At 39.5% G+C, this 15353-nt stretch overlaps 1 protein-coding gene and 1 long non-coding RNA gene across 2 annotated transcripts in view; both read left to right on the top strand.

Annotated features, from left to right (window-relative positions):
• The first annotated feature begins 6 nt into the window (after positions 1-6).
• The window catches only part of RAPGEF2 (Rap guanine nucleotide exchange factor (GEF) 2), a 247394-nt gene continuing 232047 nt past the window's right edge, over positions 7-15353 (top strand). The window contains exon 1 of the mRNA XM_014534998.1: positions 7-69. Coding sequence (XP_014390484.1) covers positions 40-69 — 30 coding nt within the window. The 5' untranslated portion in view covers positions 7-39. The remainder of the gene's footprint in view (positions 70-15353) is intronic.
• LOC106725098 overlaps positions 5054-15353 on the top strand; it is an 11458-nt gene continuing 1158 nt past the window's right edge. Inside the window, exon 1 of the long non-coding RNA XR_001360973.1 lies at positions 5054-6254. This is a non-coding gene — a long non-coding RNA (uncharacterized LOC106725098). The remainder of the gene's footprint in view (positions 6255-15353) is intronic.

Below are 15353 nucleotides of genomic sequence, written 5' to 3'. Positions count from 1 at the left end.
ATGGCTTCCTACGTGGATAAAAGCTTCCGCCAAGCGGTGATGAAGAACCCTGCGGAGAGGACCTCCCAGGTGAGACCCGTCGGGACTTGGCGCATTTGCGCTCCCCGCGCATCCCACTTCTCCTGATAGGACCTCCAACTTCCAGTGACAGCCCATCCACCAGTCTTGTTCCCTGGTCGTCCTGGGTTTACTTTTCCGCCTCCTGGATAGTCTCCTTTGCGTTGCCCTCCCCATTCCTGTTCCCCCTACTCCCCGCGCATCCCACTTCTCCTGATAGGACCTCCAACTTCCAGTGACAGCCCATCTCCCAGTCTTGTTCCCTGGTCGTCCTGGGTTTACTTTTCCGCCTCCTGGATAGTCTCCTTTGCGTTGCCCTCCCCATTCCTGACCTTCCCCCTACGTTTGCCTAGCGGAGGGAATTGTCTAATGAGCTTCCCCTCTCCCCAGCCGCACGCCCGGCCCCGTGAATCTTGGGGGGCCTTGGGGAGGGGAGGTGCTCACCTCCCCTGGGTTGGCTCCTCCTGCCACTCTGGCCGCGGGCCCCTTCCTTCTCATGCATGTGGCCCCTTCTACCTTCAGAGTTTGGAGGTGTTGGCAGAGGTATTGCAGGAAACTTGTATGGGTCTGCGAGAGACGATTCGTGTTGGCCTTCTTCTAAACGTAAAGCATTGAGGTGTTTGTGTATTTATTATTTTGCTCTTTTGAAAAAGGGATGCAGCTTTCCAATGACGGGAAAAAAGTTGGATAGCTAAGTTCGTGCTTTTAGTTTAAAATGCAGACATTCTTGCAGGGCAGGCATGTCAAACCCACCCCCGGGAAGGGCACCGTGCGGATTCCTTTGGTGTTGCACAACCTTGTCAAAATTAGATAAGTTTGTTAACCTTTATACATTCGTTTACCTTCAGGCTTATTTTCCTCTTCCTTGAACTGGAGGAATTGCCGCTGGCATTGGATTTGGTCGTTTCAAGTTGGACTGGCGAGGGGGAAATTTTATAAAAATGTGGTGGCTTGATTTTTTTTTTTTTTTTTTGCTTTTAGTTGCTGACTAGGGAATGACGCATATTCCTAAGCGTTGGGATGGTGGCTACAGGATATCTCGTTGCCAACCCTATTAGACAAATAAGCCCTTCTGATCCGTGGGACCATCAGACATGTAGGATCTAATTCTTGAAAGAGTTGCTGCGCTTGTTAAGTGTTGGATGCCATCTGTTCAAATCCAAATGCTCTTCTCTGACGTTGATTATTGTTACTTAATGTGGGGGAGAACGGAGTAAAACAGAATCTTCCATTGGCTGCCTTTGGACAAGGCCCAAGAATGGCACCTGGTACCGTTTTTGATGTTTTCGTTTTTCTTGACGGAGCCATCACATCTGGGGGAATCATAGATTGCACGTATTTACCAATTGTGTCGTGTGCCTTCCCTTATCCACCATTAGTTTAAAAATTGACCACCACATCAGTCTTCTGCAGCTGAGAATGCGTGTTCCCCGTTAGTGTGGTGGAAAAGCACATTTCAATGAAAGAATTGCATTTTGAAGTGCCAAGTGAAAGCACACATGCTGGGAACATTAGAACCTAGCAAGACAGGTCAGAAAATGATGTCAGAGGCCTTTAATGGAAATTAGAGATGGGGGAAGTGGTGATGCCTTTTGTCGATTAATTAGAATAGCAATGATTGGAAACCTACTTGGGTGGGGGGGGGGGGTTTTTCCCCAAACAAAACTGTAAGAGACAAAACCTGCACTGTGACAGCATGTGGACTGTGCCAAGTCAATGAACTGTTAAACTTTCCTGTTCCTGTGCCAGTTGTGTAGAATAAAAACGGACCCGGCATAGTACTGGCCTGAGTCAGAAGTGGGCCAGTGACTACTGACACCACAGGATGAAAGCTTCATTGACAGTCGGAAAGCCGCGCATTGCCCCCACCCAACCTTTATGGGCAAAAGTAAACAGAGGGAAAGCTACCAAACGTTTTGTACATTCTTTTTTAAATACGTTTTTATTGATTTCAAAGAGGAAGGGAGAGGGGGAGAGAGATAGAAACATCAATGATGAGAGAATCATTGATTGGCTGCCTCCTGCACGCCCCCTACTGGGGATCAAGTCTGCAACCCCTGCATGTGCCCTTGACTGGAATGGAACCGACCCTCTCTATCCACTAAGCCAAACCAGCTCAGGCCGTTTTGCATTCTTAAGTATCAGCCCTATTAACGTTGATGTTCATTGGGTTATTACTAATGCAGACCCTCACACTTATCTATTATTGTTTTAAAGAGAAAGTAGTTTTGCATGTGAATGTTTTCCAACTTCACCTGGCTTGTCAAAAAAAATGAACGTTTGACATGGACTCAGGTAAAAAAGTTTTGGTTGAAGGTGCTTTTTCTACGGAGTGCCTTGTTAATGCAAGGGCTGGGAGTTCTTCTGTGCTGTCTTTTTCATGGATGCTTGAGAGTTAGAATTTTGTAATGTAAGAAAAGCACACGTTAAATAGGCTTGATATCACGAACAGAAGGATGTGAACTAGGACAGTTTTGCTGTCATGCTTCCTTCTGTTTCTCAGGATAGACTCGGTAAAGGCCTTTGTGTGATTCTCATTACAGGCAAAAGGAAGGGGCTTTGAAAGAAAAGAATACAGGAAAATATAGAAATAATTTTTGTTAAATTCAGTTTCTTTCTCCCCCCCCCCCCCCCTTTTTTTTTAAACCCCAACAATCCAGTTTCTCTCCAAAACTTGGTGAAGACTTACATAGTTTTGTATTTAGGTCAATCAATTGCCTAGAAGTCATGGTGATGTTGCTAGTGTAACCTAAGTAGTTAGCTAGGAGGGAATCTGGGCGTGGTGAGAACCCCAGTGGAAACACCCGGCTTTGACAATGAGGGAGCTTTTCAGGCCCACCTGGAAAATAGGAACGCATTTTATTTAGGCATGTCATTAGAGAGGAGGAATGGTAAGGAGATATAGAAAAATTGCCACCTGACCTTTGTCACTATTTCACCTGATATTCTGAGAGGAGGAAAAAAGTCGTCTTTAATCCAAGTGTGTCCCATATTGTGTGTCTGGAAACCTAGCTAAGTTCTAGTCAATGGGGCGCTGTGTTCTGAATAACAAACCTTCTTGTACATAATGAACACTATAAATGTTCTATTGATACCTTTCAGTGCACCTCTGTTGAAAAACAGGACTCTTAAGTAATTGCTTTATTAAACTATTTGGGTTTATGTCTTTAATCACTTAAATGGGAAGCGTGATCACCAAAGCAATTTAGTGAAGTAAAAGACGTAAATAAATTACAAACAGCTTTATCCCTCAAGGCTTCAAACAATAAAATGATTTTTCTAAACCGTTTTATTAAGTTGTTGAGTTCAGACCCCTTGAAATTGCTTCTGTAGAGTGTTTAAACACACAATGTTTTCAGTTTTTCAGGTGAAACATCTATTGTGGAATTGTTTCCTCTACTTTAAAGACCTAATTTATTGTGTTTTTAGCTAGCTGTAAAAGTTACTCTTAAAATTGGTGAGTGTAAAATGGCTTCACCTTATCCCATTCTAGTTAACAATTTTACTTTGTCCTTACCTATTGAAAAACATTTTTTGTTTTGGCTATTGTACCTTTTGATTTAATTGCTAATGCATGAATTTGTGAGCTGAGAGTTTCTAACAGTACAAGAAAGACTTAATTCCTTGCAAAGTCATTCAGTAGAATACATCTTAAGTCATAATGACAGGGCTGAAAAATACCTGTAGCCCAGAGAACTTTCAATTATGAGAATCTGCACAAAAGAGTTTTTATAGTAAATATTTAACTTTCAAATCTAGTGGGAAAATTGTGTCTGTTATACTTACATTTTCTATTTGAGTTTCTTTTTATCATTGTTTGTGAGCAGTCTCATATTTTTCATTTGACAACTTACACTTTCATTAGATTTTTGCTCATTTTGGGGTTCTAGTAATATATATTTGCTTCTTAAGCAGTTTTGTTCATAAACACAACTAAATGATCTGTGAGCAATATTTAAAAAGCATGTCTCCCCAAATTATGCCTGTTTGGTCACAAGTATTTAGTTTACATAACGATGATATTTGGATTTGTAGGTTAAAAAACTACATATTTATAACTGAAATACTAATTTCAGATTGTATTGGCATATGACTGAACAAGTGAGGACTTAAATTTATGGTAAAAATATTACTGGCTTTTTTCCTTCTATATTAGTCTCCTTCAAATAACCTTTTAAGCATTTAGTAATTAACAGTTCCATAATTAGCTTTGCATATCTTGGCTGAGGTTCAACATGAATCTCTCCAACTGCAGTGCTGTATATAGAGACTGGATTAACGCAGTCCTTCCCAGACTTTGGGCTTTCACAAAACACTTAAAAAGCAAGAAAGGAGCCCTGGCGGGTATGGCTCGGTTGGTTGGAACATCCCACCAAAAGGTGGCAGGTTCTAGACCAGGTCAGGGCACATACCCAGATTTCGGGTTCAGTCCCAGTAGGGGTGTGTGCAGGAGGCAATTGATCTGTGTTTCTCTCTCTCAAATCAATCAATCAACATTTTAAAAAGGAAGGACATTAAGAAAAACCCAAAACAAAAACAGCTATCACCTCCTATCATTGCCATTTAATAAGAAAGGTAGGACTCACTGTCACTTCAAAGCTCACTTTCTGAAGTCAGATTTTCTTTGCTTAATAAAAAAATGCACTGGGTCTTTTTTTTAAAAATTTACTGTTGGCTTGAAGAAAAACTTTATCTGGGTGAATTTTGGGGGTGAGTTACATGATTACAATAAGATCTGCCTTTGGTGATATTTAAAATTCAAACCAGCCCTAACTGATTTGGCTCAGTGGATAGAGCGTCGGCCTGCGGACTGAAGGGTCCCGGGTTCGATTCCAGTCAAGGGCATGTATGTACCTGGGTTGCGGGCACATTCCCAGTGGGAGGTGTGCGGGAGGCAGCTGATTGATGTTTCTCTCTCATTGATGTTTCTAACTCTCTATCCCTCTCCCTTCCTCTCTGTAAAAAATCAATAAAATATATTTTAAAAAAAATAAAATTCAAATCAAGTAAAGTAATGTGACATAAAGTAATCGTGGCATATGCCTCAAATACAAATTAACTCTGAAATAAAGAACTTTTAAAACCACAGAAAGACAGTGCTTCTTGAGTCATTTGAAAACTTACTTTTTAAGGAATTGTAATTACCTGAAGTAACTTGGGTCTAGACTAAAGAGATATGGAAATGTGGACACTGGTGATAGTTTCTTGATACCTGCATTTTATGGGCTATTCCTTCTCACCCCATTTTTGGTAGCAGTTTCCTCATCTGTAAAATGGGGACAATAGCTTTCTGAGGTTGTTTAGTGAATGAAGTCAAAGAAAGTACATTTACTATTTACTAGTCAGTGCAATGTCTAATGATAGTTCTTCCATATTGCGGCACATTTTAATGGAAATACCTATTATTTTCCAAGCCTCGGGAATTCAAAAGATGAAATGAGACCTATGTCCCTCAAGTAATTCACCAGTCTATTGTATCCTGTAAGTAGGATGTGATTCATTAGTGCTGTAACAGCTGAACTCACCTACTAGTGAACTAGGAGACACGAAGAAGAGTCCAGACTGACACACTGTCATAAAAGTAGCACACATGATGGTAAGAAAAGATATGCAAACCTTTGATCAATGTGCTTGGAGGCCAAGGGAGTGAGTGAGTAGGGGATGGGGAGTGACTCCACTGGAGTGTAGAAGCTTGTGGTTTGGAGGAGAGTGAGAAGAGCCCAGGAAATGTGTGGCTGTTTTTCAGGCTTGCGATGGTTGGGCGCCTGAGTTACGCAGTGGAGACGGACCAGAAATATGCGGTAGACTGCTGGACAGGCTGGCGGAATGTGTGCACGTTTATGCCAGCTGCTCATTGCATCCAACTACGCTCACATTATGCCAGTACATTCCAGTCATGGCCAATGACAGTGATGGACATTTCCTAGTTCGTTGGGGGAAAACCCCAGGTTGTTGAATATAATTTTCTTGTTTTTTTTTTTAACTTACACTATTTTTTTCTTAAACTTTGGTACCTTCTATGTGTTCAGTTTGGAATCTAATATGAAATGTCTGATTTATCATATCATTATGCTAAATACATGACTTTTTCTTAACCTGTAAGGATAACGTGACTCGGAAGCATTCTGCCTGGGAAGAGTCAAGGAGTGTCTGAATTTAAGCAGGCAAAAAGTGAATTCATCTATCTTAATAAAAGGGTAATATGCTAATTAGAAAGGATGTCTTCTGGACATCCTTCCAGACGTCCTTCCAGACAAAACCATGGTGGTCTGGGGCTGAGGCAGAGGTGATTAGGGGTGATCAGGCCATCAGGGTAGAGCAGTTAGGGGCGATCAGGCCGGCAGGGGAGAGTGGTTAGGGGTGATCAGGTGAGCGGTTAGGAGCCAGCAGTCCTGGATTTTGAGCGGGATCCGGCCTAAACCGGCAGTCGGACATCTCCCGAGAGGTCCCAGATTGGAGAGGGTGTAGCCTGGGCTGAGGGACATCCCCCTTGCATGAATTTCGTGCACCAGGACTCTAGTTTATAATAACAATTTGCAATTGACTTGGGATGTAATGATTGTAGTGAGTCTGAGAACAGGTCCTTATTCTTCCCCTACACTGTTCTTTATTTAGATAGATTAATGTTAAATTAGGAAGGAGAAGCAGTTTGTAGTAACATATAATTGTAGCTTTGTTAGAGCTTTTGAATACATATAGTTAAAATGTCAGCCTTTGTCGGGGGAAATGATAAGCTGATTGCCACATTATTTTGGTTTAGGATTTTTAACTTTTCAGGAAAAATAAAAAACACCTTTATTCTCACATGCTAATTAGCCACTTCTTACTGAACCGTATGAAGTATGCGTTTCCTGCTGAATTCAGGTACTTCCTTTTCTTCTTCAGTTAGTGAAACGATTTGTCTTTAGTGTGGCTGTGGTGGGTGGGGTAGTTTTGGTGGAGCAGAAAGTTTAGCTTTTGCATTTTAAATTCTCTTGGCCCTATTGTTTCTGTGTTTTCACATTCATTAATCATAAGATGTGTGATTGATGTCAGTGACTTGAAGGGGAAACTTGGTTTTGCCATTGGAACTAAAACCCTCTTCCCTCTTGCTGTAATTTCTCATTGCTTGTGCAAGTTGAAAATCATAGATTGTGGAGGTTTAGAATTTCTCAGAAATTTAATATGAGCTAAATGAATTGAAATACCATAATATCTGGCCCTTGGCACCTTTCTGCTCTCTATTCTAGCTGGTAGTATTTGTTCCTACCTAACATAAAAACTGAGAAAGGAAAAGACCCTAAAGAAGAATTAGGTGTTAGATGTTTTTCTGCTGAGGCCTGATTGTAACTTTCCTAGAAGCTAAACTAGCAATCAGTGGATCTAGGGGTTGGGGCACTGTGCTGTTTATCTGACTTCTGAGTATTCACTGCAGAGTTAAAACTCATTACCCACTTTAAAAAATAAACTTTTTACGTTGAGATAATTGTAGATTCACATGCAGTGTTAAAAAAGAATGCAGATATTACTAATATCTTGCAAAACTATATAGTACAATGTCACAACCAGGATATTAACATTGATAGTCAAGATACACAACAATTCCATCACCACAAGAATGTCTCTTGCCCTTTTATAGCCACAGTTACTCCCCACCCTGCCTCTGGCAAAGGTTAATAATGTGTTCTTCACTGCTATAATTTGATCATTTCAGGAATGTTATGTAAATGGAATCCTACAGGATTTGACCTTTAAGGATTGGCTTTTTTCACTCGGCATAAGTCTCATTACCTTTTGGCTAAAATGAATTTCTGCTTTTGTCACTGAGTAGTTTGGATTTATGTTCCTGAAATACCAATAATATGTGGGGATTGTGGGTTAGGGTGTGTGTGTGTGTGTGTGTGTGTGTGTGTGTGAAGATGAGATAGATTTAAATAGTGACAATGGTGAGAAAATTCTGTAATAATCTATACAGACCAAAGTTTATGAAGTCTTGGCTAAGCAAGAGGTATAATAATAGTACAATATGTTTGGGATATTTCAATATGTACATTTTTTTTTCCATAATGGAAGTGATAAGATTAGTCTTAGCCATCAGTGATTCCTCATTCAGAGAAATTACTTGACCTTCCCCTACTGAAATGACATTTTTTACAAGTCAGAAGGAAATCTAATAGATGTATGTACAAAGGCGTTCCAGTGGCCAAATTGAGGACAATTTGAGCAACAAGGTAAATAATGGATTATAATCTCTAGGGAAAAAATATTTCTTGAGCTCATCTATACTAATAAAAGGGTAATATGCTAATTAGACCAGGTCGACAGGCCATCTTCCGGAGGTACAACTTCCTTCCAGACAAAGCCATGGTGGTGGGGGCCAAGGCAGAGGCAGTTAGGGGCGATCAGGCCGGCAGGGGGGGGGCAGTTAGGGGCGATCAGGCAGGCAGGGGCAGTTAGGGGCGATCAGGCAGTCAGGCAGTTGAGCGGTTAGGAGCCAGTGGTCCCAGATTGCGAGAGGGATGTCTGACTGCCGGCAGTCGGACATCCCCTAAGGGGTCCCTGATTGGAGAGGGTGCAGGCTGAGCTGAGGGGACCCCTCCCCCCATGCACGAATTTCATGCATTGAGCCATTAGTACTAATATAAGTAAATAAGGCAATAAATAGATAATTGGGGGAGAAGTTCCTTGTTATAGTAGAATTCCAAGAAAAAGTGCAGAAGGAGCCCTGGCTGGGGTGGCTCAGTTGGTTGGAGCATCGTCCTGTGCACCGAAGGGTTTGGGGTTCGAGTTCCAGTCAGGGCACATGCCTAGGTTTCAGGTTCATTCGATCCCCAGTTGGGGAGTGTGCATCCTGCAACCGATCCATGTTTCTCACATGAATATTTCTCTCCCTCTCCCTTCCTTTCTCTCTAAAATCAGTTTTTAAAAGTGTGGAAGGAATGATGGAAATAGAAAATTACCAGTAGGCAAGCATCATAGCATAATTGTTACAAGCCAGAGTCATCGATGGATGCCAAAATTAGTGGGTGAAAGTATGATGAAAAACATGCTATCAAATACCAGAAATACTTGCATAATCTCAAAGTATCTTTGCCACAAGATTAATTAATTATAAAAGGAAGTAAATACTTTTATAGTGAAGAAAACTGGCCGACACCAAATTAACCAGGTGATCATGGTTACATCACCAATAATAAGACATATCAACATCATGATTCACTGAGAAGGGCACATCTGTGGTTAGATTCTTATTAAAAAAAACTTCAATCTAAGTGTTGGAAAACAGTAGACAAACTCAAATTTAAGGACATTATATAAAGTAACTGCCTAGTACTCAAAAGTGTCCAGGGTATGAAAGGAAATACTAAAGAACTGTCACAGGTTTGAAGAGACTAAGGAAATGTGATAACCAGATGAGATGTGGGGTGCTGGAGACCAGAAAAAAGTTATTAGGACAAGTGGTGAAATTTGACACACACACACACACACACACACACACACACACACCACCACCAATAAATAGACAAGAGGGCTAAAATAGTAACTTAACTATTTTTATTCATCTTTTTTTAAAAAAAATATTTTATTGATTTTTTTGCAGAAAGGAAGGGAGAGGGATAGAGAGTTAGAAACATCGATGAAAGAGAAACATCGATCAGCTGCCTCCTGCATACTCCCTACTGGGTATGTGCCTGCAACCAAGGTACATGCCCTTGACCGGAATCAAACCTGGGACCCTTGAGTCTGCAGGCTGACACTCTATCCGCTGAGCCAAACTGGTTAGGGCTATTCATTCATTTTTAATCCTACCTGAATTTTGTAGAAATTCACAAGATACAGTATATTTTACCAGTTTTGAATATTTCATGATTTCAAATTTAAGTAAACTAGAAGATTTGGTATAAGAAAAAATGTGTAGGAAATAATGTATCTCATGTACATTAAGCAAAATGGAAAATAAAGTGTGGTAGCAGCTTAAGGAAGTCAATCCAGGAAGTCAAAAAGGTTGTAGGTCCCTCCCCACCCCCCTTTTCCTTTCCTGTGAATTAAAAAAATGTTTAAATTGTTATTTTTGGTAGATGTGAGAATGGAAGGGGGAAAGGGAGTGGCAAAGGTATTTAAAAAGTCTAGTCAGTGCCCTGACTGGTTTGGCTCAGTGGATAGAGCGTCGGCCTACGGACTGAAGGGTCCCGGGTTCGAGTCAAGTCAAGGGCATGTACCTTGGTTGCGGGCACATCCCCAGTTGGGGGGTGTGCGGGAGGCAGCTGATCGATGTTTCTCTCTCATCGATGTTTCTAACTCTCTATCCCTTTCCCTTCTCTGTAAAAAATCAATAAAATATATAAAAAGTCTAGTCAGAGACACAGTTATGGCTATAGATGATATAACACTGTATCTAAATGGAATGTGTTCAGTGCTTTCATTTAGACTTTTAAGGTCTTTTTCTGTTAGGATTCAAAAAGGGTGAAAAAAGCAATTTCTTTTAAAATCAGCTCAAGGTAGAAATATTTCCACAAACCTTCACATTGCAATCCTGGAGCACTTCCCCCACCTCTCAGCCCCCCTCTAGTTAGCCACCCACCTTTTCTCGTGGTAAACACTGGGGAATGCATGCTGTTTTTGTGGCCTGTGCACTGTTTTGGTATAACTGAAATTGGTGCTGGAAGACGGATTAAAGCATGTGGGACCTAATGTTTGAGATAACTACAAATAAACTATAAGCCGGGAGGTATTTACTGTTTTCAATTATAAAGATATAAAACCATTTCTTTTCTTTATTTTAAGAGAATTTGTCCCCCTTCTGTTTGATGCTTTCAGTAATAAATTGTGTTTGAGGAAACAAGTGAAAAAGAAAAGACCTGGCCAGACTTTGAAGCAACTAAAATCTTATAAAATAAGAAATGTGAAAATGGTTAGGTGTAGACTAAACCTATTTAACATTTGTCTAGTTCTGTATATAAGGAACTATTTGAATCCTTCAAGGCAATAAGTTTCTGATTTCTTCCGGTGCATAATCCTTACATTATGTAGTCTTGCAAACACCGTTTTCTAAAAGCACACTCAAATATATTAGAAAAAGCTTGGTCCAATTGTTAGAAATATTTGGCTGAGTTACATTTTTTAGCCATTAAGAAACTGCTTGATCAAACATACACTTCCAAACAACTAGAGATGAGTTTTAAAAACTCAACAGTTTAAAAAATTGAAATGCAGTGGTGTAAAACGTGAAGAATTTGCCTGCATTTCAGTTTTGTTTCCGATCTTTATTCGTGTCTGATCCCCCTACGTTTTAAAAAATCCTCATCACGGATATGTTTATTGAGTTTAGAGAAAGAGAGAGAGAGAAAGGGAGAAAGGGAGAAGGAGGGAGAGAGAGAACATTGATTGGTTGCCTCCTGACTGGGAATTGAACCCACAACTTAGGTATGTGCCATGACCTGGGAATCAAACCCAGGACCTTTGGGTGTATGAGACTACATTCCAACCAACTGAGCCACACTGGGCCAGGGCTGATCCCCCTACTTTTATAGAGCTGGAAGAAATGGAGGAGCAAGCTTTATGAGCAAATGTTATCTGCATGCCTGCTCCGCTCCTTGGCTTTGAGATACCACAAACTTCTTTTAGACACAGTGTGTGCAGTTCTTTATTCCCAAATGAGAACCTCCAAAGCCTAACCATCATCTGAGACTCAGGTTGGAATGGTGGGAATTCCTATCTTGATTCCCCCGTCTCTGGTATGGTTAAAGTCTACACCGCACAGAGTAGCTCTGTGGGAGGCAACATGGTAAAATTATGTTACATACCCTTGTTCCCACTTTATATATCCTGGGATGGCTGTTTTCCTTTGTAGTTACACATTTATATCTTTAATGGTATTCACAGAATAGTTCTTTTGAGTTTATTTAGTGTATTTCCTTCATGTAACTTAGTGTTTATGACCCTGGACTTTGGTGTCAAACAAACTGCTTTTTGGTCCTGAGTAGGTAACCTGGATTCCATGGACTGTTACAATTTCATAAACACCGGGCTCAGCTATTGATTTGTCACCGACTTATTTTGCCAACTAAGCATGTTAAAATGAATGTAAACTTGTTCTTCATTATTCTCACTTCATGACATTTTAATATCATAAAAATAGAAAGGTCATGATCTCAATAAATTTAGCTGTTTTATCATATTATTCTGTTTTTGTCAAGGATTGATGAAAATTTTACCATGGGGGTGGGTATGGTAATATTACCAACATCCTATGGTTTGAAGGTTACATACATTCATGGACCTTAAAGTTCTTTAACAGTCTCTGGCATGGAGTGTTTAATAAATATTTGTTATTATTACTGTTACCTTTTATTTAGTATAAATATATATACCATTATTTGTTATTATATTATTAATATTGCTATTACTGTTATTACTATTATTAGTTGCTATTTATTTGCTCTCTGCTGTTACTTGTCCCCTTAGATAATTTTTCATCATTAGTGTATCTTATAACTAATTCACCAAAGTGATAAATAACACAATTCAAGTCAGTAGGCTTGATTCATAGCATACATTGTATTAGGATCGCATTAGTCTGCAGGTTACCCAAAACTGCACACATAACAGGCTTAACTAAGGACTTACTTTTCTCAAACAAGGCATTAAGCCAAACAAAAAGAAAAACAAAAAACCCCAAAATAAAAAACTCATAGACACAGACAACAGTGTGGTAATTACCAGAAGGGAAGCCCTCTTAGGTTAGGTACTTGTTATCGGTCAGAACTGTATCACACCGATACTTCTAGTTACCAAGGTGTCTGGGAATTTGAGTATTTTGCTTTTAAGCCTGTATATTACAGAAGGGCAAGAAAGAGAGAGATTAAGGTTAATGAGTGATATGAGCTGATAGTAGTTGTCCGACTTACTTTGCATAGAAAATAGATGATTGTAATAAGTTTATGCAGTGATTCTCAGGAGACCTCTTTGCAAGTCTTACTGGATTATAGAGCTACATTACTGTAGCTATAATTATGGAGTCATATAGATATATTCAACTTCTTAGTTCATTTATTAAGTACTATATGGTTATTTTCTGAACTACAGTCTCTTACTTGAAAATAGAGATAAAAATACCAGTGGGTGAGCATTATTATAAGTGTAAATGAAACACTGACTCTAATTTTTAAATAAAATTATTTTTAAATGGTAACTATTGATTGAAATATTGATTTAAAATATAATGTAGGATTACATTTTCTAAATTCATTTGATTTTGATTTACTCTGTTTTTAAAATTCTAGAAATTTTATTTCATTTTTAAAATGTTCCATTTGTGTGTTCTCATATTTCTACTTGTAGTAATACTTTGTCATTTTTCTAGGACTTTCAGGTTTCAATTTGTCATCACTCCCCAAAGATGAATCATCACTTTTTATAAATAAATATACATTTGTATATAAAGTATTTATAAAAAATAACCATTTAAATAGTTTTCTGTAATTTGTTGAATTCATATTTATATCATAAACTTATGTCTTTAAGAAAAATGTTTTCATCTTGAATGTTATACAAGATTAGCTGTAATACTAAACTTTAAGTATGTACTGTGTTCTGCCTTAGAGCAATTGTGTTTAGTTTGGGCTTTTTAGGATAGCATTCAAGCTTTATATATATAAACTGCTCTTAATGTGTGGTGGGGTCAGTTAAACAATTTGCTGTTAGAAGTTAATGGCTAGAAATGTTATTGGAAAAAGTTGAGGGTATTTGTCATTTTAAAAAATTCTTTGTTTTCATAAGTTGGTTGTGGGGGTGTGTTTAATAAATGCCTGAGTTTGTAGTCTAAGTTAGGATCCTAAGTTAGGACACTCTTTAGCACAGAATAGGAGCTAAAAATGTTCTTTAAAGACTTGATGTTTCTTTCCTGAGAGCCTGAGATACTGGGGAAAAGTAATTACATCCTTTTATATTAGTAGCAAATTGAATAAAAGCTGAAAAGGAGTAGTAACTTTTTGGTTAAGTTTCAGCAGCACATAAGTCCTCCTTTATAGAAACGTAACTTTGTGGAACAAACTTATTTTTAGTATCAGGCAGTTGTCTCCTTGTAAATTTAATCACTTTGGTGCTTATATTTTGAGCTGTCATGTACATGGTATTTCACTGGTATTTAAGAGTATATAAAATCTTCCTCTGGGCTCCTATAACATTTTTATTCTATTTTGCAGATTTTCATTACTTTGAGATTTTGACTATCTTCAAGGACAGTAATTTAAATTAAACTAAATTGCAAAATTAAACTCAATGCTAGAATCTAGAACTAACTTGCTGATGAACTTTTACTATGTAGAGGTCCTAGCCTTGACCCATTTTAAAAGATATGACTACTTGTTTTTAAAAAAATATATTTTCATTGATTTCAGAGAGAAAAAGAGGGAGAGAGAGATAGAAACATCAGTGATGAGAGAGAACCATTGATTGGCTGCCTCCTGCATGCCCCACACAGGGGATTAAGCCCGCATCCTGGTTATGTTCCCTGACCGGGAATTGAACCGTGACCTCTTGGTTCACAGGTTGACGCGAAACCACTGAGCCATGCTGGCTGGGCATGACCACATACTTGTTTTTTAATTGTAAAATGATTAAGATGCAAATATGTTAACTTTTTAAGGCTGGTGTCAGAAATAGATTACATATGCTCCATTGAAATATTTGATGACTAGAGGCCCGGTGCACAAAATTTCTGCGGGGGTGGGGGGGTCCCCCTTCAGCCCAGCCTGCACCCTCTCCAATCCGGGACATCCCTCTCACAATCCAGGACTGCTGGCTCCTAACTGCTCACCTGCCTGCCTGCCTGATTGCCCCTAACTGGTCCCCCTGCCAGCCTGATCACCCCTAACTGCCTCTGCCTGCTAGCCTGATCACCCCTAACTGCCTTCCTTGCCGGCCTGGTCACCCCCAACTGCCCCCCTCCACTGGCCTGGTCACCCCCAACTGCTCCCCACCCTGCCGGCCTGGTCGCCCCCAACTGCCCCACGTGCTGGCCTGGTTGCCCCACGCAGCCTGCTGTTCAGTTGTTTGGTCGTCCCTCACTAACCCCCCCTGCCAGCCTTGTTGCCCCACGCAGCCTGCTGTTCGCTCTTCGGTAGTTACTGTGACCGAGTCCCAGACAATTTGCATATTCCTCTATTATTAGTATAGATTATATATAAAACTTTAGAAAAAAGTAAGCTGTAATAAAACATATTCAAGTTTGTTTTTTTTTAAATAGATTTTTTAGCAAGAGACATCTTAAGTACATATAGTAACTTGGCAATGTAGCAGGATACAAAATAAAACCC

This window comes from Myotis brandtii, unplaced genomic scaffold, assembly GCF_000412655.1.
Source record: "Myotis brandtii unplaced genomic scaffold, ASM41265v1 scaffold136, whole genome shotgun sequence".
NCBI lineage: Eukaryota > Metazoa > Chordata > Mammalia > Chiroptera > Vespertilionidae > Myotis > Myotis brandtii.
Note: the sequence above shows the minus strand (reverse complement) of the source record. Positions and strands in the feature narration are given on the sequence as shown.